General features: G+C 45.5%; 1 protein-coding gene across 1 annotated transcript; it reads right to left on the bottom strand.

Moving 5' to 3' along the window:
- Positions 1-1,007: 1,007 nt before the first annotated feature.
- ELOVL1 (ELOVL fatty acid elongase 1) lies at positions 1,008-23,871 on the bottom strand. Its single transcript, XM_063427657.1, has 8 exons — positions 23,764-23,871; positions 11,678-11,754; positions 10,156-10,346; positions 8,951-9,031; positions 7,871-7,927; positions 3,464-3,569; positions 3,194-3,330; positions 1,008-3,043 (listed from the first exon to the last, which is right to left on the bottom strand). Exons 2-8 carry the CDS (start codon positions 11,733-11,735, stop codon positions 2,801-2,803), a joined length of 873 nt encoding a protein of 290 aa, XP_063283727.1. The 5' UTR covers positions 11,736-11,754; positions 23,764-23,871; the 3' UTR covers positions 1,008-2,800.
- Between the last annotated feature and the right edge of the window lie 1,069 nt (positions 23,872-24,940).

The following is a 24,940-nucleotide window of genomic DNA, read 5'->3' on the forward strand; positions in this document are numbered from 1 at the left end:
AAACTGGTGTGCTTTAATAGCAGCACCACACCGCCAATATGTTTGTAAAATGAATCTCAAAAAGGAAAACATAAAACAGACAAGCCAATAGGTAGTCTGTTAAAATAGGGCGCTCACCTTATTCTGAGCCTAGCAATCCCGGCTCTGAGGTGTGTGGGTACTGTGCCAATTTAGTGGGGATGGCACTACCCCTATGAAGATTCCTTGAGGCTTCCTCAAGCAGCTGTAGAGGAAGTCAGTCTACAGCTGACTGAGGAAGCCCTTTAACCCCTTAAGGACCAAACTTCTGGAATAAAAGGGAATCATGACATGTCACACATGTCATGTGTCCTTAAGGGGTTAAGAGTGAAACGCATATTGGCTACTTTATTACTGCAAGTAATTACATTGTAATAAATTCCGTTATTTTATCAAAGTCATTTTTGGAGCCTCAAGGAATCTTCATAGGGGTAGTGCCATCCCCACTAAATTGGCACAGTACCCACACACCTCAGAGCCGGGATTGCTAGGCTCAGAATAAGGTGAGCGCCCTATTTTAAACAGACTACCTATTGGCTTGTCTGTTTTAAGTTTTCCTTTTTGAGATTCATTTTACAAACATATTGGCGGTGTGGTGCTGCCATAAAAGCACACCAGTTTGATTACTGAGCCAGTACTCACACACAGGCTCCTTAAAATGTGAGTGTTCTGACTTCAATATCATATTTTATTTATTATTGCCATTTATATAGCGCCAACTGATTCCGTAGCGCTTTACAATATGATATATTGTGTTCCACTTTATGCACCATCTGCACTACACGGTATTACCAAGTTTATAGACTTCAGATTTATAGAATGTTTAGAGAATCCAGATTCATGCATTTATGGATGTTTTAGTGAAAGCTGGATCTTTAAATCTGTAACCTGTACAGTACAGCAGAGTTCTGGGGTGCCTCCGCCCCTCACGCTGTGACACTTTAACCATCGACATAATGAGCATCACTACAGTAAAATGGAAAGGCGGCGAGGGTGGAAGAAGCTTTAATAACAGTACAAGGTGACTTGGGATACAGTTTAGAAATGAAATAAGACAGTACATTAAGGCACATTGTGTGATTTTCCTCTGCTCCAATTAACCCAGAGGGGATTTTGTTTTTAAAGATAAAGCACCTCTTTAATAGTGCACAGTATGGTGAACTTTCTTCACGAGCTTATTACACAGAAGTTCATCACTAGTATTTAAACTGCGGAGATCAGGTCACGCACATCAACATCAGATTTCAGGTCTTAAATACACTGTACTTGAATTAAAAGTAAAAATTAACATAAGTTAATGGTTATTTACAAACACAAAGAAAACGTAGTTGCTTAGGACAAAATGTGACTGTTTATCATAGGACAGGCAGCTTGGCCGTGAACACTAAGGGGGTATTTACGAAATGGAGATTTGGAGAAAGTCGACTTTAAATAAAAAAAAAAAAATTTCATCCCAAAAACACAGTCCAAACACCATTTAGGGAAGAATCCCAACTTATTTGAAGCAGGCACATGGCCTATTAATTTCTTTGGCTAGAATTTAACGGTGAGTCGCTGTTAGACTATAATCTCATAATCAGTCAGAGGCCAAATAATAATGAGGGTACACTCTAAACAGCCAAAGGCTCACAAATCTGGGATAATTCTAAAAATGCAACCACCGTGTCAGAATGAGATCATTGTCAGATAGTTTAAATATACATTATACAACCCATCCAGGCCAAGCTGCGCCCCTAAAAAGGGATTTTGGCTAAGAACTACCTTCCAGATGTCCAACAAGAAATAATCTTCTTTTATTAGCACAAAAGAACACAAAATTGATAAATAGATTCTGGCAGACTTGCAGGGTCTAGATACAGAGAGTTCCGGGTTCTACGCAGCACTGTCCAATCCATGGTCTACATCTCCAGTCCCAGCAGTCACACGTCTCAGCATCACATTTCAAAATACAATAAAAGGTGTCTTATACAGGGCAAGGAATAGCACAATTCACTTGGTATTCTGATGCTAACTTGCCTGCGTGCCGCCACGGACACATCAAACAGTAATTTGTTGTGGGCTGGCCATCAGATCTGCAAGCTCTACAGTATGTTAAAACGGGTGACACGGGTGGCAGAAGTTAGTATGGATGGGACAATGATGGCAGGGGAGTGTACATTAAGGTTTATCGCCATGACATAAGTGGCAATAGACAGACAATCTCAATGAAAGCCAACAAGTAGCAATATGTAGAGAAGCACACATTCCGTATTCAAGTATTTCAGAATTCCTGTAGCTGTTACAACTCCTTGACAGATCTCCCAACGACCAGAAAATTCCCAGTGCAAAAACCGAAGAAAAGGACAGACTGGAGTTAATGAGGAATTGGACCCAGGCAGTTCTCCTGGTAAAAGGGAGGTATACTGGAATGTGATGCAATCAGAATCGGAGTTCTCCATTACTGTGATGGGACCGAGTAGGACCAAAAAAAAACATTTATGTGAGGTGGGTTCTTCACATACCCAGGAGTGGTTGGATGTAGTAGAATGGGTAAATATAGCTGCAAGAGGAACACAGGGTGGCTGGGGTTCAGACATTTGGTGTCTGAATGAAGTCTTTAGGCACTTAATTTGGCTGGTGTAAGCCCCAGATGCATTTGGAAACCAGTTGAGCAGCTTGTATCAACCAACCAGCTTGGTTTCTCTGGGTTTTAGAAAAGAGATGTGATGTTCTTAACCCTTTTTGCACCTGCTATGCATGTGCGCATGTTTTGGTACACTGCACGTTAGAGTCTTCATCGGATCTAGTTTTGTTTGGTTTTACCATTCCTGGCCACACCATTCTGGTGGAGGGCTCCATTGGCTGTTGTGCTACTCTTGGGCAGACGTCTTCCTTTTGTGTATGCCTGGTACCAGAAATTGGAAAACAGGATGAAGAAGACTGTGCCGTATATCCAGATGAGGTGAATGAAGATGGGGAATTGATAGCCACAACTGTCCATGAAGTAATACTGGGAAATGTGAATGGAGACCAGCACGAACTGAATCTGGGAGACAAAGCAGAAGGAATGACATCGCAGGAGGAATATGGAAGCAGGAAAAACAACTATGACATGGATTTGGTAATGCGTGTGCACATGGATGCCTTTCAAGGTATCCTTAGCCCAGCTTTGCTGGACAAGTCGGCTGTCTCTTACCAGTTGGATGGCAGTCATGTGCTTCTTCCACCAAAGATACTTCTGGAACCGTGGACCTGCAGCAGACAATCCGTAGTAGAAGTACATGATGACGTGAACAAGAGAATTAATCATGGCGTGGAAGGACCCCATGCCACCTGTAAGGGAGAGAAAAATAAATAAAGTTTGTCCTGATGACAAGACAGATCATACATACATACATACACACAAATCACCATCACATTAACACACGAACATAAGCCTACAGCCCAATTAACAAGGTCCCCTCACCTGGACCAAACTTGACTCCCCACCACCAGCTCCAGGGTAGAACAGAATGATGGAAGATGTGCAGGAATGTGATCTGACCATTCTTCTTTCTCAAAACAAAGAAAACCTTGAAAAATGAAGGAAAATTAAAATAAATAAAAAAAATAAAAATAAATAACACAACTAAAGTGATCAACCTAATATATAGGGCTACCCTGCAGAAAACGCCCTTACTTTTTTTTTTTTTAAATCAACCGATGCAGAGAAGGCATTGATCAGGTGTACTGGCTCTTCCTAGGGGAGGTCCTGCGAAGGGTGGGATTGAGACGTACTCTTAACCAACAGCTTGTATTGGAATTAACGGGCAGCTCTCAGAATTAGTACGTCTAAGGAACGAAACCCGCCAAGGGTGCCCATTATCCCCACTTCTCCCTTTACAGTCCCCACCGGCCCTTATTGGGGAAATGCAACATTATAGCTCTCTCTCCCGGTTTTCAATTAACTATGATTGTAACGGATCACCTGGCACCCCGACTTGGTACCTCCGTTAATGGATGCTCCTAGTGCTTCCTGAGGACTCCAAGCACTCTGGCAGACACCATAATCACCGAATCCGAGAAACCTTTAAATTCTACCAAGCGTATGAATGCTGTAGACCATTGAATAGGAACCATACGAATAGGCTTGTACTCCTAGCAGTCAACTGGAACAGCATGCAATAAATCCTTCCCCCCAATAATGAGACGACACATCACTTTGAGGGTAAAACAGGAACTCTCGACTGGCTCATCCAGCCTGGCTTTTATTACAATAATACACATACAGGCCACACCCAGGGGGAGGCATAAAATAACCAATCACATACATGGTTCAGCCCACACATCCCCTCCCCTCAGATAACATTAAACCCAATTATCCGGTACACCTTTTCAGCCAAGTTCTGGATGTACCCCAAAACCAGGGGGTACACCTTTAAATCCAGCATCGCTGGATAGCCCTTATTCAGGGGGACAACATATCCAAAAATCAGTTCATTCGGATAAACGGTTCGGGAGATATGGGGTTCCAAAGATTTGACCGACCGCATGGGTAAAGTATCCGAAAACAGTTCCATGCATTTTGGCCCTGCGGTCGGTCACAAACAAGGGAATGAAAACAGGCGAATTGCCTGTGTTATAGAGCCTGGAGAGGGTTTGAATGAATTCCCTTGTTTGAGGGGTTCTTTCTACCGAACGGCGGGCCATTCGGTAGTTTCTATACGAATTTCTGGAAGTATGGAGGTCTCAGCGGTGTTTGCCTAGTCAAGTGTCCGATTTTAGTTCCAGACACTCGACGGCAAAACACCGCTGTTCGGTAGTTTAAGATGGCCGCCGCCACGTGTTTGTTTCCCGAATGGCGGCCACCCAGAGGACAAAGCATACATTACACTGATTGCCAATTACCCGTTTGCAACATTGTTGCAAACTGTAATTGGAGGCACACTTATTCCTGGGTGGTCTGGTTGTTCGGTAGTTTCACTCAATATAATGAATGGAGTGATTCTACCGAACAATCAGTGAATGCTGCATACATATCCCAGGTTAAACTTAACACACAAATACACATATAATATTACAGGCAGTACACTAGAATATGTAGCACAGTCTTAAAGGGACAGTAGTCCCAAAAGTCCCAATATGTCCATAGATGCTGTTAAAAGGGCCAGTAACAGCAATATACAGTACAATATGCCCCAAATAACCCAGGGGCCATAGTCAGCAGGTAGGAGGCTAGCAAACAGGCTTCTCCAGGGCCCAGTGGCGAGGTTGGTTTCGCCACAATGATAAATCAGAATAACTAGTGGTGGGATTACCAGTGCAGACAGCCAGAGACATTAAATGCAACTTCCCCTTCATGGAAAACAAGACTTCCCTTACGCATTTGGGTGTTAAGCTGACAGCGACAGCGACTGACCTCTCCTTGAACTTCCCGCCCTTGTTGCAAACCATAAAAATCAGACTTAAAAAAAAAAAAATGGAATACACCTTCAATATCTTGGACTGAGACTTAAAGGGAAACAAAAACAAACGTTTTCCTGGCACTATAGCTTCCCTTTTGTCAAGGTACTCTCCAGCGGCACTAAGGGGTTAATAACTCCTTCAGTCACTTATCTGGGTCCCTTGGCACTGGCTCAGCTCCGCCCATGCACTCGCTTTAGGATCTCCCCATAAGAAAGCATTATTCAATTCTTTCCTCATGCATAGTGTGAGGACATCCAGCGCAGTTTAGATAACCAAAAGTCGTCCAAGAAGCCGGAAGTCCCTCTAGTGGCTGTGTGGTAGATGGGAGTTGGCACCCAGACCACTTTAATGAGCTGAAGTGGTCTGGGTGCCTACATTGTCCCTTTAAGGTCATAAAAATGAACATACTTCCTAGACTCCTGTACTGGATTAAGCACTTCCAATTCACATACCCACTACCTTTTTCTGAGCAGTTAATACCGCTTGCTTAGAGTACGTCTGGAACGTTGATCATGGTCTCTCCCTACCTTGTTCCCCTTTAACATCTCTCCCCCCTAGCCCATTATTATCCAAAGACCTAGGTGCTTGGCTGTCCTCTTGCTTTCCACGTCCTCCAAATGTCCGAATCGTCTGCATCAGAGACTCTTTACCTACATTGGCAAAATGCCTTTACAAGAGAATACCTACATTCACAGACAGATTTAGGCATCATCAGCTTCTTTATGATCTACTCTCTTTACCGAATTTACTCTCAGGGCTACACCAACTGACTGAATATTAACAAGTCAGCATTTCTCAACCCCTCCACAAACGACTCCCATCAGAAACATTTAAAAAATAAACACTACAGACCCTTGTATACAAACCTCTCCCATCATCTTACACTAAATTATGGGAGAAGGAACTAAATCTCTCCTTCATTATACATCAGTTGAAAAAAGGTTTTCATATACTCTCTGGCTTCGAGCTCCAGGCTCTTGGAGGTCAGCCTAAAGCTACTGACAAGGTGGTACCACACCCTATATAAGCTACATAGGGGTTTATTTCTCTCCCAAAGAGCTGTGAGTGGAGAAGGGTACGATAACTCACATATGGTGGTTCTGTCTCCCAATTCGGAAATTCTGGGGAGATGTACTTTCCTTAATACGTACGATCTTGGGTTTTCAGTTTGCCACTAACCCTGAAGAAGTTTTACCGTTACACACAGAGATATCCCTGAATTAATGTAAAAAAATAAAATAAAAGCTTGCCACTGCTACTGCTTGCAGCCAATTCCCTCATCCCCTTGCACTGGAGATCCCCTCATACCCCCACTTTAAACATATCCTTACTTGGAAGCCATGGATCCATTATTTGTCCAATAGGGCTAATCTAAATATCGGGGTCAGTACCACCCAGGTGACTGACACTGACACACAAAAAAAAAATAGTAAAAACACACCACAACCCAAATAAACCCAAAGACTAAAGACATCAAACAGAAATCTCACAAACAATGAACTGTGAAACTAGCCCCAAGAATGGAAACGTTACCTCTGCCTTACACTCAGGTGGGCTGTGGCTTCTACACTTTGATTCCCAGTTTAGGCCTATGTTCTCCACTATTGCTCATTTTTCATTATTTGAACGATACAGAAATGAGCTACAATAGAGACCAGTGGCTGCCGTAAATAAGCTCTCGAGCTGCACACCAATTACACACTACCATAACCCCTACACCGTAGTATTACAACGCGGTTTAGTGGCCCCTAATCACTAGAGTCACTCATCTTTTGGACTAAGTGGCGACTTCACTGGTAACTAAAGTGTGTGTTCTGGTTAATTTGTTTAGTATTATCTCCCATTAAAACATCACCAATTCTCATAATAACGTGTGCAGTTAGTTAACAGACACGATAGGCCATTACCAAGATATCCATCCAGTAGTCTTCTATACAGCCATGTCAGCCTGTGTATAGGGCATCAACATGTCATCAAACACACATCTCACCAGCTGAACTGCAACTCCTATGCTGCTTATCCAGCCATAAGCTGGAGGGCAGTTTACTGTAGTTTAGGATGACTAATCGTTAGCTCTAAGACATGGCCCAAAAGGTGCCCTGTAACCACCACAGGGGGTCCTGCCTGAAGCTGCAGGGGTACAGAGAGTAGAATAATGAAACAATAATTAATCTGTAATAATTTAAAGCGTCTGACCATTTCTACAATGGCAGTACTACTTGCACCCAACATAACCACATTTCCAGTAACCCCTGTCAGACACTGGCTGAGAATAGTGGAGTAGAGGTTTGACAATGTAGAAACGCGCTGTCAAGCCCTACTTTAAATGGGTCCAATTTCGGGAATATTATTTTTACAGAGAAGCTTCTATCAACTCCGCCATCATTTGACTTGCAAATATCCGTCCTATTATAAGAGCCAAACTCACCGTGTCCAGGAGTTCAATGAACTTTGAAAAGAGGAAAAGCCAAGCTACTCGTATCATCTGCCAATGAGAGAGAGGGAGAGAAATGGGTTATTCTAGGATCAGAATCCTAATACCACAAAACAGGGCTCAAAGGGCGGGCAAGCTCCCTCCATTCTGTGGCTATCTGGGAAGGGCAGAACTTTGTGTGAGCTGGAGGGAGTAAAGCTTTTATTTAATGTCTTTCAACTAATGGAGGCTGTGAGGACTACGGCGAGCTCTGTCTTCTCCATCTTCTCCTCCACTGTTCACCCTCTGAACCAGGTCATGACAAATCTCAAAAAGCCAAAAAGGGAAGGCTGGATAAAGAGTGGTGCTTCATGCAACCTCACGACTTGCTGGTTTATTTTGAACAAGAACCAACTCTTAAACGCTGCACAATTGTAAGCGTTTTTATAATTTTGAGACACAGTATGGAGTTTTATTGCTGTGTAGCTCTGTGATACACAAACAGGGTTACATGCTAAAAACGGAACTGAAGCAATTATGAATAGGATTTGTAAAATTCAGACCAAAACAGGCAATCTTCAGATCAGCTGCAATCACAGCTTGGCCATTTTAAACCTACATTTTATTGTTAAGATTTGATTTGTAACACCTGGAATAGACTCTAGGATCATTCAAATAAATAAAGTGGATCCCACTGAGAGACACTTGGGTTGGTGTGTAATTATACATACACATATCTAAACTCATACACCTTGCTAGACCAGGAAAGCAATATCTTATTTATGGTTTCATTAACGTAGAAACCATAAAATCAATGGCTGGGATAAAGGAGAAATAGATTGGGCAAGCAGAGTCAGGGTACAAATTGCTATGACAGGTAATGGAAGAAAGGAAATAAAGGGAGATAAGAGCAAGCCTTATCGCTACCGTGTTTATTGTGCAAAGTCCAGCAGGTGTCATGTGGAAGGTGACGGCAGGTGGTATGACTTTGAAGGAGGGGGATATGGATTTCTTAATATCAATGAGTCATTGCATTACACATTAATAGGATGATGTACCTATTACCAAGACCAGCCCCATGTTGCGGTCACTCACCCGAAGAGCCATCGGGCTATCAGACTCATCCACAGGGTCACAACGCCAAGTGTAGCCAGTTAGCCAGCCCGACATGAGGAACTAAACCAAAGACAAAGATTAAGCATTATCCTGTGTTAGCATTCAGACGCACATTTATAGGTCACTGAAAACTCACTAGTAATAGATCATTAACATTTCCTGGAATAATTTCTCGTGTTATTAAGTGTCCACGTATATGGACGGCTCACCACAACCTTAAAGTGCTTACGGGAGGCGTAAGCAATGTAATCATCTTCTTTACAGTTTATCAGCCACATTACATCACTCGCAAAACAGGAAATCCCACCACAAAGCGATCAGTTACCTAGAACTCCGTTAACTTGTATCACAACACGTCTAGTAGGTTTGAAAAATGTTTAGATGGAACGTTTTTTGGGGGGTATTCCAACCCTCCTGGGCTATACTGATAGACTATGTGAGTAGAAGCAAAGACTGCCTCTAGGTGTAGAGCAAGTTTGTAGGAAGTGATCTTCCATTAAGTATCTTTCAGTCTCTATGCTCGTATCGACACCTGCCTGAAAGTGAACTTGTCACAGTTGTGGAGAACAGGTTTATGTTAAAGGGTTACATGGACTTGCCAACCACAAGAATGTGACGAGGTTCCCTTCCAGTGAGTTCGATTTTACACAATATACCAACAGCCTGATCACAGTTTATAGCTTGACTTCTGCAGACTTTTTCCAGAGGGTTCAATGACCCAAGAGGCAAATGCTATTCTAGAATAAGTTGGGTGAATGGACCACAGGTGACATTTAAAGCAAGTTACTGGCATTGATAAAAGTAACTACTATCAGATCATTCAACGAGTCACAATTTAAAAGAACCTCTGTATCGATCCAAAAAACAGTTTTGGAACAATTTTAGCATTTTGAAGACTAATGTTTAAATAAAGTGCCATTATTCAATTACACTTTGCCTTTAAATCAGAACTTTGACACAAGAATATTTAAACATCGCTCAGGTATGCTCAAAGCTGCACCTCAAAAATACCCAGGGCAAGGGTATTATCCAGCAGATAAAGTACCCAAACCATCACTGCCTTAGTGTAATGGGGGGGGGGGGGGGATTTGGAGTTTAGGGAATAAACCCCCGTGTCATGTTGATACATTATCACATATACAGTGTATTAATGAGAAATTACAGCCCCTAAACCGTCAACTCACCTCATAAACAATAAATGCCGAAAGACCCACGAGGGCAAAGTTATACACAACCATTAATGGCTTAAGGTCAAATGGCTTCCGATTTGCCATGATCCGTGGCCCAAGAGACAGTACAAAGTAGACATAACTCAGGAGGATGGCTGCAGGGAGGAATGGCGACTGCATCAAAAGGTAAGGATAGATTCGCTCGTCTGGGAGAGGGTAAGAAAAAGCAGTTACATATGGATTGTAGTAGGGATAGACACACTGTATAAACAACATGAAATTGTGAAACTATGGATTAAATGACCTTAAATGACCAATGTTTGTCACTACCTCTCCAGACGCAGACGCAGCGCACGCATCGGCACACTTTCAAAGCCAAGTGCTTTCTTAATACGCAAAGTGTTTTATCCAACAGAACAGAAATATCGGCTAAAAACAAACAGTCTCTAAATTAAGTTTTATGCAACAACAAATATCGGTCCTGGTGGGAATACCCCTTTGGTCTGTAAGAATTCTTTATTCTGTATATAGCGCTATACCTTTTTTTGTGGTATTGGGATTGGTGTTATAGCAGCTACTATTTATATACCAGTATATACGTTTATTACTCCTCATTGAATCTATATACTTTGAGCGCCAGGATATATATTTTTTTCTTCTTCCGTTTTATGCATGGCTGTGTCATGGACAATTTGGGAGTGGTCAATCTGTTTGAGAGGGGCGCTTTAAGTGACAGTAATGGGGGATTGGCATTGAATGAGAGACTATTAGCCATGGGCAATGATTGTTACATACCAAAAAGTTATAAGTAGTGTAATAGGCGCTTAAACAACAGATACAGTATTATTAAAATAATGACGAGCTGTTACCACCTAATCTAGATATTTGTATCCTACTTCTAGACTCCACTGCCTTGTTACTGTTACAAAGAAGGGTGTATGTGTCCCCAGTTTAGACATACAAATCTGCTAACTCAGAGCTGAGGTTAAAGGGCTCTGAATAAGGTAAGCAGAAATATACATACACATACACACACACACACAAAACTCTGTTAGTATTTTTCATTATAGGACAATACACCGCACCCATATAGTGAGGGCTCCGTCTGTTCACTGGGATGGGTGCATGTACCACACAGTGAAGTTTTTTCCTAGAATGATTGTTAAATACCTAGCCCACAAACGGTCTGAAAGGACAGGTGGAGCATGTACAGATATAACAAGACAAGCCAGCTGGGAAGATGTGGATAGGGTGTCTTTATTTGCATAGTTTTATCATCCATTTCTACAGCGTGATCAACGCAATCATAACAAAGCAATGGAGAGATAAAAACATGCAAAATAAAACCGCTTCCTCGCCATAAGACTGCAAGATCTACTGTTCCAGCTGTTGGCAGACTATCAGTCCTATGATCCACAGTCAAGCTATGGCAGGTTTGGGATAATGGGAAGAGCAGTTTAACAGAAGCTGGGGGCTATGGGGCTTGTAGAAAAAGACAATGAGAAAGAAGCAGAGAATGAATAATTTGGGGTCTCACCTGCTCCCTTCATGAAATCGTGGTATTTCTGCACCCATTGTGAGATTACAGCCTCCATCTTCCGAACGGATCACAACCTACAACGAAAGGGAGAGAATATTACAAAAAACAGCATCTGGCCATGGTACCGCACTGCGGCATATGCAGCAAAAATGCATATTTTTTTTTTAGACATTGTGCAGTGGATTTGGAATATGCATTTCCCCTCCCAATAACTTAATTTTCCCCCTTGCCCCTTTTATTTAGCAGATGAAGGTGAGAGGGGATGATTAGTTACAACAGACGCATGTACATTTGGAACATTAGCCCATTTCTGAATTGCCCTTTAACAGGAATGAAAATGGCACACACACACACGGCAAGGATGCAATAAAACATGGTGGCCCTGAGCAATGCATTCTGCAGGAATCCAAACACTCAGCACAATTACCACCAATAGACAGAGCAGACCCTGGTTTAACCCATTAACTGCAAACTAAAGTATTAAGAACCCTTTCCTGCAAAGTCCTGATCCAAGATCTGTCAAACGAAGAGCCTCGCTAACCGCTACAGCAGCCACCGAAGCGCCTGCGTTGTGACCCGTACACTCAATCACTGCAGGGATCATGATGGTAAACCAGCACACGCCATTTTTTATAAATAGGTTTTTATTGAGAAGAGAAACACTATGTAACAAAGCAGTAAAAGCGGAATCACCTGTGGTATTTTGAATAAACATCAAGGTAGAAATCTACAGCAAATATTAAAAGAAAAAAAAGAAAAAAAAAACCATTAAATTGGCATTAATAAAAGGGACTTCACCACCATACCAGCTTCATGGGAAAAGAGAAAAGGAAGAATTTAGGAAGATTGGTCCGATAAAACACAATATCCACTCCAATGACTTGCCTGAAAATAAGAGGGTAGATCCTCGGGGAAAAGGCCACAAACATTAAGATTTAAAACAAGTGGAGATCCAGAGGAGAAAAAAAATAAAGAGCACCGCTTTATAAAATGGCAGAATATAAATCCTAGAAATAGTCTGTTTATGGAGAATGCGGCATTACGCAGACAGTGTGGCAGTCATTTGCAGGACCCCATTGAGTCCATACACAAACATGTGGAAAGACCCCAGTATCCCAGGAACCATTCCCATACTATTATTAATGATCAGACACAGACAGACTGCGCGATACGATTTCATTAATAATACACCTACACACAGCATTAGGATTTACAGAATATAACACCAAATAGATTACATTAACAATATAGATACAGACACTGTGCAATATAGACACAATATAGACTGAGTGTTCTCAATAATAACAGATACAGACACGCTGATCAAGGGAAGCAGAAGGATTTGTTTGGATGCACACACCGCGCATGCGGTGGAATAAAATGGAATTCAGGAGGACCTCGGAATCCAAGTATGGATCAGAGCACTATAGCATCCGTAATATCGGTTTATAAAAAGAAGTTTATTGTATTAGGAATAAAGAGCAGACATGCTGCGTGATCACACAGGTCAATACATAGACCCACGAGAGATAGGAGTTAGGTAACCAATAACTAAACATTAATATGTCAGATACAAGAACCTGCCAGCGTCTCCTCAAGGGGAGTTAATCCTGGGAGTTCTATATCCAGTTCTCCTGGATGATGTGCATTGCAGTGCTTCACCTGTTAGTTCCAAACTGGGACAGATCCAGCCAAACTCCGCTCACACCCAATCTAGCCTCTTCAGCAGGCGTAGGCTGCCGCAGGGTGGAGAGCGAGATTAAGCTTTGTAAAGGAGACAGCTCTGTGAAAGGGATGAATTGGTTCTGGGACGCAGACAGTAGCCTTGTTTAGGGCGACGGTGACAGATGCCCCGGGGAAGAAGCTGTTTGTGTTAGATTACGGAAGTGATGGTAACAACTACTGTAGGAATAATGTAATGGGGGATGGGCAACCGGGTTACTTCCAAATCTACAGACTAGGGGGGTCCATTGCTTTTATCGTTATCTCCTCCTCAAACCAATTATCCATCTACATTTGTATGAGGTTCATTGGAAAAATAAACACAAATATATATATTTTTTTATTTATTTTTTTAAACAAACACACACACACAAATAAAAAAAAAAAAAAAAAACACACACAAGAAGTTGAGAAATCATCCCGGTTAGTTTAATGCTAGCAAATGGCTTGACCACTGAAAATCTCCAGGTTTACAGCGGTCACCGATGTCTACACTTCGTGAGTCCATAAGGTACGTTTCCCAAGATGCTCTCTAACCTAAAACAATCCGGTCTCTGACCTCCATCAGGGGGTACAAGACCTGCACATAATCCACAAAGCGCCACAGGTAGTAACGCCCCAGCAACTACAGTCTGCAGAGTTACGCTGAACATTCAATGTAAGAAGCTACGGCTACAAAGTATCTCCATTTTCTGACATGGTAAAACATGGCTGCTATCGTGTCACAGAACTCGTTTGGTTCTCCCAGTTATACTCAAGCACTGAACCACAGGAGGAGTTACTACCATGGCTTATCCCAAACAGTAATGTTTAGTTGTTGTTTTTCCTCCTTATAACTCCAAACACCGACATGTAGAAAAATCAGCTCATATTGGGGTACTGCCGTGTATGCATTTTGTGAGGTCAAACTTTACTGAACCAAAACCACAGCATCCCACAACATTCACTCAATACTTTGTATATGACAGGGCGCACAAACACCGCCACACTTATAAATGTACCATAACAACACACAAAACATTATAATATTTAGTCAAAGGAGCAAACACAACAAGCTGTGGATTTATTTTAATGTCCATGTTAACAGTTTGCTAACCTGACCAGTTTTCTACATTCCCAAGCGGAGATATAATGCCCACTAAAGGTTATACATACACACCTGTATAAAAAAAAAAAAAAAAAGAGAAAAGAAAAGAAAATCATTACCAGGATGGCAAACAGCAGTGTTGGCAAGATTCTCACACCGGACGTAAAACATTGTACCCTACAGGTATACAGAGTTCCAAGAATGAACTATGACATCTACAAGCCCCAGGACAGACTCTCACAATGTCTGACTTTTACAATGACATTAGGAGTCAAATCCGACAAGTGAACTGGGTTCTCGAGTAGATCTATTTTTGATGCATTAATACGCTCTTAATGTCCAAGCATTGTATCCACTGTGGAATTAGCCATGGAGTCATTTCTATGAAACGCTCTGCAGCTGACCGGAGGAACAATTAGCCGCTAGAGGGTAAATCAAAGGCAAGGGCATTAAAGGGGACTTATCAGCCACAAATATTTGGGCAGCAGCGTCAGCTGAACGTAACGAAATGCAATCTATAGATTGTGCCGGACAGATTGCTGGAACACACCTGGAATACAGGATTGAATTTTCATAGTTGACACTTTGCTCTGCTTAGCGATAGGTTCAAACAACCATGGGTGCGTGCAAAAAGCAATCGTCCAATCAGTTCCCACGCCAGCACAGCCGATACGCTTTATAATCTAAGACTAAGAAAGAACCCCGATGCAAGCGCCGAGCAGCAATTTGTAGGTTCTTTAACTTTACAGAGGTCATATCACCAATCCATCAACTGCTATTCAACACATAAATAGTTACAATACTCAAGCAGGGCTCCATAGAATTCCAGGTGAGGTGCACCAACAAGATGGGTTTTTTACTTCAGAGTTGGGGAGAAAAAAATATATATATATAGATTTTTTTTTTTTTAGAACTTCCCTTGAAGGGCAATAAAGCATCATGGGAGATGTAGCATATTCGCTTTGCATTTACCTCCTGGCCATCCCTGACTTCCTGGATCAAGCTCTAGTGAGCTAGAAATATCCGGTTAGACCCAATTATGACACTTCGGAACTAGTTTGCCAAGACCCTTTTACCTCCCAAAGGCAGCTTTCAAAAACTCTTCTAGAAACTCAGAATATCAATGAATTAGCTATAAACGGGGACAGTATATTACACGATCGACCTGGCGCTGAACGCACATTATACTTGTTGAGGCTACTGAGATTGCGCAGTGTTTTCATTCGTCGATTTCGCAAAACGTTTCACACCCAAAGTGCTCTAATCCAGAGGAATCAGTGACACAAACCACATGATTATTCACACAGCCGTAATTTAAACAAAATCCAACTCCAGTAGGGAAAGAAACCCTTAACTAGGAGGCTTTTAAAAAACAGATATAAACCGGAATAAGTCATGTCATTCACAAGTATTTAGCCAACCGAACTACGCGGGACCAGCTGCAGAACACGGTCTAATGCCGGGTGAGATCCCAGTCTCCGACTAGTCTACCTTTAAATGAGATCCAATAAGAAGGGTTTTACTCGCTGGAATGGGGAAGGCGTTGTAGGTTTTAGGACAAAATTGGTGATTTGAAAACATGGCTCAGTTGGGGAACATTTTCCCCTAAAAAACTTCTTACAATGTCTAGTGTAAACATTGACTAACAGGCCCATTGACTCTGGACTTGGCAGTACCAGCGGTTTCTAATCGACGGCCTTCTGCGTCTAGTCAGCGCTGCCAGTCACTGGAATCTATTTTGACCGAGGTGTGGGCCTGTGTGTTTTCTGACACTGAGCATGCGCAGGCCAGTTTGCGTTCGTTGAAGCACACGTGTCACCCAGGGTAACACACCCCATTCTGATGTCACACGCCCCATCATCGCAGAAAACTGTCAGTTTACTGGTAACAAATAAGAATACTATGTATTCCTTAGTAGCAGCTGCAGGAAGATACAGCAGACACTATCTATAGATTATAGTTATCGCATTAGTAGTTTTATCTTGTAGGAAGAGGCAGTTATAAAACTACTAAGAAGCCGATATCATCTGTTAATTGTCAGATTCTCAACTGGGAAAGGCACACGATAACCCAATATACGATCTTCCGTACTGCAATAAAATAGAAAGAATGGGGCACATTAACATCAAATGGTTTTAGTTTTTATATTCTGAATGCGCGTCGTTATTCTATTGAGTCTTTAATATCTTACATTCATTAAACCTATCGAGATAGAGTTTCAGAAAAGTTTAAGCTTTTTTGTACAACAGAGTAGAGAACTAATGTTTGCTACAGAATGTGAAAGGAAAAAAAAATAAAAAAAAATGTAAACAATTCTGCGAGATTTTCAATGTTTAGTTTACTCTGTACATCCGGCTATCCCGGCACAGCCAGACCAGTAATTGCAAAATAACTCCCAGAGTGCCGTGCGTACTGCGAGGGTGCACGCACAGTCTGCACTGCCGAAAGATTGCCGAGTACCTGCGGAGGAAAGAGTCAGGGTGCCACAGATTTACTAAAAAACAAAGAAATTTGTTGTAGTGGCATTGCAGCCCAAGGAGTGTCAAACACTGAATGTTCTAGCCAGCACACACAGTAATGACTGGAATTACAAGCAGAGCACAGAACACACTACAGTCACTAGTTAAAAGGTTAGCAAGTCTAGACAAGGTTTGAAATACTGGCCAGTCAGAATAGATATAAAAAATTAAATAAAAAGACCCCAGGACTTACTACCATATCGAGAGCCAAAACCCAGCCACCGATATGGTGAACTCAAAGCCTGTGAGGCACAAATTTACTCTGAATCTACAACAACCGCGCTAGTTTTTAATGACAAGTAGTAGCTTCTCAGTTTGAAACTAAATATTTTCAAACTGCTCCCAGTTTCAGCCCATACAGGAAGGATGCAGACAATATTTTAAAAATAGATCAAAAACGTCAGATCTCAGACTGTCAACAATGCATTGCCCTTCGACATACTGCGACGTTTGTACAAAGCACCTGTCCTGCAGGTGAGTTCATAAGGAGTTACAGAGAGGGGACCCAGATGGACACGCTTCGATGCTACTTTAAGATCTGAGAACAAAAATAAAAAAAATAAAAGTCCCAAAGAAATCCGATGCCCCAATCTGATCTTTCAGGTACTGAATCACAGGTATTATTTTGTACAGTTATGTTTTCAGGCCTGACAGCACCCTTCCCCACCTGACACTCTCTGTACAGTTAGTGACACTGCCACCTGCCCCCGCTCTCCTGGTGTGCAATACCCCCCGACACTCTCTGTACAGGTAGTGACTGCCACCTGCCCCCGCTCTCCTGGTGTGCAATACCCCCCGACACGCTCTGTACAGTTAGTGACACTGCCACCCGCCCACAGGTAAACCCCCGACACGCTCTGTACAGTTAGTGACACTGCCACCCGCCCACAGGTAATACCCCCCGACACGCTCTGTACAGTTAGTGACACTGCCACCCGCCCACAGGTAATACCCCCCGCCACGCTCTGTACAGTTAGTGACACTACCACAACACTCACAGGTAAACACCCTCCCCTCCCCCCGCCACGCTCTGAACAGTTAGTGACACTGCCACAAAACTCACAGGTAAACCCCCTCCCCCCCCACTCTGTACAGATAGTGACACTGCCACTCACCCACAGGTAATAACCTCCACCCCCCATACATGCCCTGTACAGATAGTGACACTGCCACTGACACTCGCAGGTAAATCCCCCCCCACCCGCAGTAAGTGACACTGTCACTCACCCGCAGGTAATAAACTCCACCCCCCGGGTCACGCTCTGTACAGGTAGTGACATTGCCACCTACACCCCCAGGTAAACCCCTCCCCCGACACTCTGTACAGGTAATGACTGCAACCTGCCCCGACCCTTTCCCAGGGTCCCTGCCCCGACACGCTCTGTACGGAAGATTCAGCAGACACTATCTATAGATTTCCCCCCCGACACACTCTGTACAGTTAGTGACACTGCCATCCACAGGTAATACCTCCCAACACACTCTGTACAGGTAGTGACTGCCTTCAGCCCTGCTATCCCAGCAGGTAAAATCCCCAGACACTCAGTACAGGTAGTGAATACAAACTGCCCCACTCTCCCAGCAGATCCCCCCCGACACACTCTGTACAGTTAGTGACACTGCCAGCTGCCCCACACCCACCAGCAGGTAATATCCCTCACGCTCTTTGTACAGTTAGTGATAAAGCCCCCTGCCCTGCTCTCCCAGCAGGTAATACCCCTCACACTCTCTGTACAGTTAGTGACTACAACCTGCCCTGCTCTCCCAGCAGGTAATACCCCTCACGCTCTCTGTACAGTTAGTGACTACAACCTGCTCCGCTCTCCCAGCAGGTAATACCCCTCACGCTCTCTGTACAGTTAGTGATATTGCCCCCTGCCCGCTCTCCCAGCAGGTAATACCCCACACGCTCTCTGTACAGTTAGTGATATTGCCCCCTGCCCCGCTCTCCCAGCAGGTAATACCCCACACGCTCTCTGTACATTTAGTGATATTGCCCCCTGCCCCGCTCTCCCAGCAGGTAATACCCCTCACACTCTCTGTACAGTTAGTGATATTGCCCCCTGCCCGCTCTCCCAGCAGGTAATACCCCACACGCTCTCTGTACAGTTAGTGATATTGCCCCCTGCCCCGCTCTCCCAGCAGGTAATACCCCACACGCTCTCTGTACAGTTAGTGATATTGCCCCCTGCCCCGCTCTCCCAGCAGGTAATACCCCACACGCTCTCTGTACAGTTAGTGATATTGCCCCCTGCCCCGCTCTCCCAGCAGGTAATACCCCTCACGCTCTCTGTACAGTTAGTGATATTGCCCCCTGCCCCGCTCTCCCAGCAGGTAATACCCCACACGCTCTCTGTACAGTTAGTGATATTGCCCCCTGCCCCGCTCTCCCAGCAGGTAATACCCCTCACGCTCTCTGTACAGTTAGTGACTACAACCTGCTCCGCTCTCCCAGCAGGTAATACCCCTCACGCTCTCTGTACAGTTAGTGATATTGCCCCCTGCCCGCTCTCCCAGCAGGTAATACCCCACACGCTCTCTGTACAGTTAGTGATATTGCCCCCTGCCCCGCTCTCCCAGCAGGTAATACCCCACACGCTCTCTGTACAGTTAGTGATATTGCCCCCTGCCCCGCTCTCCCAGCAGGTAATACCCCTCACGCTCTCTGTACAGTTAGTGATATTGCCCCCTGCCCCGCTCTCCCAGCAGGTAATACCCCTCACGCTCTCTGCACAGTTAGTGATATTGCCCCCTGCCCCGCTCTCCCAGCAGGTAATACCCCTCACGCTCTCTGCACAATTAGTGATATTGCCCCCTGCCCCGCTCTCCCAGCAGGTAATACCCCTCACGCTCTCTGTACAGTTAGTGATATTGCCCCCCTGCCCCGCTCTCCCAGCAGGTAATACCCCTCACGCTCTCTGCACAGTTAGTGATATTGCCCCCTGCCCCGCTCTCCCAGCAGGTAATACCCCTCACGCTCTCTGTACAGTTAGTGATATTGCCCCCCTGCCCCGCTCTCCCAGCAGGTAATACCCCTCACGCTCTCTGCACAGTTAGTGATATTGCCCCCCTGCCCCGCTCTCCCAGCAGGTAATACCCCTCACGCTCTCTGCACAGTTAGTGATATTGCCCCCTGCCCCGCTCTCCCAGCAGGTAATACCCCTCACGCTCTCTGTACAGTTAGTGATATTGCCCCCTGCCCGCTCTCCCAGCAGGTAATACCCCTCACGCTCTCTGTACAGTTAGTGATATTGCCCCCTGCCCCGCTCTCCCAGCAGGTAATACCCCTCAGGCTCTCTGTACAGTTAGTGACTACAACCTGCCCCGCTCTCCCAGCAGGTAATACCCCTCACGCTCTCTGTACAGTTAGTGATAATGCCCCCTGCCCCGCTCTCCCAGCAGGTAATACCCCTCACGCTCTCTGTACAGTTAGTGATATTGACCCCCTGCCCCGCTCTCCCAGCAGGTAATACCCCTCACGCTCTCTGTACAGTTAGTGATATTGCCCCCTGCCCCGCTCTCCCAGCAGGTAATACCCCTCACGCTCTCTGTACAGTTAGTGATATTGCCCCCTGCCCCGCTCTCCCAGCAGGTAATACCCCTCACGCTCTCTGTACAGTTAGTGATATTGCCCCCTGCCCCGCTCTCCCAGCAGGTAATACCCCTCACGCTCTCTGTACAGTTAGTGATATTGACCCCCTGCCCCGCTCTCCCAGCAGGTAATACCCCTCACGCTCTCTGTACAGTTAGTGATATTGCCCCCTGCCCCGCTCTCCCAGCAGGTAATACCCCTCAGGCTCTCTGTACAGTTAGTGATATTGCCCCCTGCCCCGCTCTCCAGGAAAGTAACACGGGATTATTATTATTATATTAGGAAAGTGCATTGATACAAAAAAAAAAACAAAAAAAAAACGATCTGATCTCATATTATGAAAGAGTCACTGTACTAAAAGCTGCTCAGTCACGGAATTCAAGTCTGGGAGTTTATTAATAAGAGAGAGAAGAAGAAAAAAAAAAAAAAAAGGAATTTTAGGTAAAACCCATTAACCGTGGGGAAACTATGAATTTAACCAAAATTAGGACGTTTGTTTAACAATTATCTTTCAAGAGGAAAATCCCTTACTTTTAATGTTGTAGCATTACATTCTTCATAAGACAGACACGCTAATTCACCAAAAGGGCAGATTGAGAGAATTTTGTGTTTTTGGTAAAAAAAATAAATAAAAATAAACTTTCATGGTAATTTTTGGGTCTAAAATACGCTTTAGTCGTCACAAATCTGTGCTTTGAATTTTCTGTACATCAGCGCTTACACACGGAAAAATATAAATAAATAAAAATTACAAAAAAAATAAAAATCCGAAAAGAATTTAATGGAAAGCATGTTTTTTTTTTTACATGAGGAGGTAAAACAGAAATAACTAAAAACGTAGAAGTGATTACAACGCACAAGGAAGTCAATCAGTACCCTAGAAAAGGTAAAATATTAGCAGAAAGCGGTGGATTGTGACATTGGGGACATGAGGTGGAAGGACCGACTAAGCGTTTCCAAACATCTGACCTTGTGAGACCCATAACATTACTATAAGAACAGGCGGACTGGGCTCAGGGCATGTGCCAGCCCTGGGTGTGTGGGGGGCAGGCTATCGTGACATCATAAACCATGAGACCTCACATCACAACCCACCCAGAACGCCTCCAAGAAAACTCACTCCACTGTGACATGGGACGCGTCACATGAAACCTATAAATACACCGTCTCACTGAAACGGGGGGCTTCCCTACAAACCCCCCAAATGTTAATAAAATGACATTTCTATCAGCTTACCAAGCAGAGACTGCAGGCTGCGTTACTGTAACTTCCAGCAGGGCCTGGAAGGGTTAAGAGGATGAAGTATTTGGAGCAGAGCTCAGTACCCTCCCAAACACACCCTACTCCGCCATGTCACCTGCACTCACCTCTCACCTACATAGAGACACCTGAGTGCATGCCCCCTCTCTGGGCTCCGCTGTCACTCACTCACACTGGGAATGGTGGGGAATTAACAAGGAGAATGTAGGATTTAGGCCCTGGCTGTACACAGTGTCAGAACTTTATAACCTTCACAATTCCTCTAACACTTGGTTACAATGTACAGCTTGGTGGGAAATAGGTTAGAGTAAAAAAAAATATAAACAATCAGCCCCAAATACAATACCATACGCAGTGTACACAGACCAATACCCTCCCCAGATGGGTTAATAGCCAGTGCCCCCCCCCCCCCAGATGGGTTAATAGCCAGTGCCCCCCCCCCCCCCAGATGGGTTAATAGCCAGTGCCCCCCCCCCCCCCCAGATGGGTTAATAGCCAGTGCCCCTGGACTTTCACCCCAACTCTAATCACAGGGCCCGGCACAGAACTCCCTTCAAATCAACTGATTACAGATTTCAGCTCCCAGTGTGATCCAACAGCCCCCAGCCCTTCTACCCCATCTAACCCTACTCAATGTACCAACAGCCCCCAGCCCTTCTACCCCATCTAACCCTGCTCAATGTACCAACAGCCCCCAGCCCTTCTACCCCATCTAACCCTGCTCAATGTACCAACAGCCCCCAGCCCTTCTACCCCATCTAACCCTGCTCAATGTACCAACAGCCCCCAGCCCTTCTACCCCATCTAACCCTGCTCAATGTACCAACAGCCCCCAGCCCTTCTACCCCATCTAACCCTGCTCAATGTACCAACAGCCCCCAGCCCTTCTACCCCGTCTAACCCTGCTCAATGTACCAACAGCCCCCAGCCCTTCTACCCCGTCTAACCCTGCTCAATGTACCAACAGCCCCCAGCCCTTCTACCCCGTCTAACCCTGCTCAATGTACCAACAGCCCCCAGCCCTTCTACCCCGTCTAACCCTGCTCAATGTACCAACAGCCCCCAGCCCTTCTACCCCGTCTAACTCTGCTCAATGTACCAACAGCCCCCAGCCCTTCTACCCCATCTAACCCTGCTCAATGTACCAACAGCCCTCAGCCCTTCTACCCCTGCTCAAGGTACCAACAGCCCTCAGCCTTCCTGGTCCTCCTAACCCAGTACAAGGTACCCCCATCCCTCCTAGTCCTCTTACCCCAGCCACCCTAGTCCTCTTACCCCAGCCACCCTAGTCCTCTTACCCCAGCCACCCTAGTCCTCTTACCCCAGCCACCCTAGTCCTCTTACCCCAGCCACCCTAGTCCTCTTACCCCAGCCACCCTAGTCCTCTTACCCCAGCCACCCTAGTCCTCTTACCCCAGCCACCCTAGTCCTCTTACCCCAGCCACCCTAGTCCTCTTACCCCAGCCACCCTAGTCCTCTTACCCCAGCCACCCTAGTCCTCTTACCCCAGCCACCCTAGTCCTCTTACCCCAGCCACCCTAGTCCTCTTACCCCAGCCACCCTAGTCCTCTTACCCCAGCCACCCTAGTCCTCTTACCCCATCAGCCCGCCTAATCCTCTAAACCAGCGGGGTATTAAAGCTCACTCCAGCTTATCGTGGGATACTTCCTGAGTGACCCCCCCCCCCCTGGATACTCTGTATCCCCAGCTCTGACACTCACACACAGGGAGGGGGCCAGATGTTACAATGTTACTCTGGGGGAGAGGAATTCTAAGTTTGCAGTGAGGGGGTGGGGGAACTCCCTCCAGGCTGTGCCAGGCACCCTGATTAACCCCTCCCTGCCCAGCTGGCTGCTGGCTGGCACTGGGAGTCCTGCGCCGGTGGCCCCAGGCTGAGAGTTACCTGTTGCTGTGATGGGGGATCCGGACCCTCCTGAGCTGATAGACAGAACGTGAAAGAGTTGGAAGGAAGGAGAAAAAGAGGGAGATCTGGGTAACCCCACCCCTGGGTGACTCACCCTCCACCAAACAGCCCCAGCCTGCCCAGGGGGAGGAGGCAGAGCAGCCAGAACTGGGGACACACCCTTCCTGCTCTGCAAGACCACTGCACACCCTGTCTGCTCTGCAACAACTCCCTGCACACCCTTCCTGCTCTGCAACAACCACCTGCACACCCTATCTGCTCTGCAAGACCCCTGCACACCCTGTCTTCTCTGCAACAACCACCTGCACACCTTTCCTGCTCTGCAACAACTCCCTGCACACCCTATCTGCTCTGCAACAACCACCTGCACACCCTATCTGCTCTGCAAGACCCCATGCACACCCTATCTGCTCTGCAACAACCACCTGCACACCCTTCCTGCTCTGCAAGACCCCTGCACACCCTGTCTGCTCTGCAAGACCCCTGCACACCCTGTCTGCTTTGCAAGACGCCCCTACACCCTGTCTGCTCTGCAACAACACCCTGCACACCCTTCCTGCTCTGCAAGACCCCTGCACACCCTGTCTGCTCTGCAACAACCACCTGCACACCCTTCCTGCTCTGCAAGACCCCTGCACACCCTATCTGCTCTGCAACAACCACCTGCACACCCTTTCTACTCTGCAAGAACCCCCTATCTGCTCTGCAAGACCCCCTGCACACCCTTCCTGTTCTGCAAGACCCCCTGCACACCCTTCCTGTGCTGCAAGAACCCCCTGCACATCCTATCTGCTCTGCAACAATCCCTGCACACCCTATCTGCTCTGCAACAACTCCTGCACACCCTATCTGCTCTTCAACAACACCCTATCTGCTCTGCAAGACCCCCTGCACACCCTATCTGCTCTGCAAGACCCCCTGCACACCCTATCTGCTCTGCAAGACCCCCCTGCACACCCTATCTGCTCTGCAACAACCCCCTGCACACCCTTCCTGCTCTGCAACAACTCCTGCACACCCTATCTGCTCTGCAACAACACCCTATCTGCTCTCTAAGACCCCCTGCACACCATTCCTGCTCTGCAAGAACCCCCTGCACACCCTATCTGCTTTGCAAGACCCCCTGCACACCCTATCTGCTCTGCAAGACCCCCTG

Source organism: Pelobates fuscus, chromosome 7 (genome assembly GCF_036172605.1).
Source record: "Pelobates fuscus isolate aPelFus1 chromosome 7, aPelFus1.pri, whole genome shotgun sequence".
Classification (NCBI taxonomy): domain Eukaryota; kingdom Metazoa; phylum Chordata; class Amphibia; order Anura; family Pelobatidae; genus Pelobates; species Pelobates fuscus.

What these genes read in the sequence shown, in the direction of transcription:
- ELOVL1 (XM_063427657.1), bottom strand. Translation starts at nt 11,735, where the DNA reads ATGGAGGCTGTAATCTCACAATGGGTGCAGAAATACCACGATTTCATG. An exon ending in CGGCATTTATTGTTTATGAG is followed by an intron (nt 9,032 to 10,155) that starts GTGAGTTGACGG and finishes TCTTTGGTTTAG; the next exon opens with TTCCTCATGTCGGGCTGGCT. An exon ending in TCATTGAACTCCTGGACACG is followed by an intron (nt 3,570 to 7,870) that starts GTGAGTTTGGCT and finishes TCATTTTTCAAG; the next exon opens with GTTTTCTTTGTTTTGAGAAA.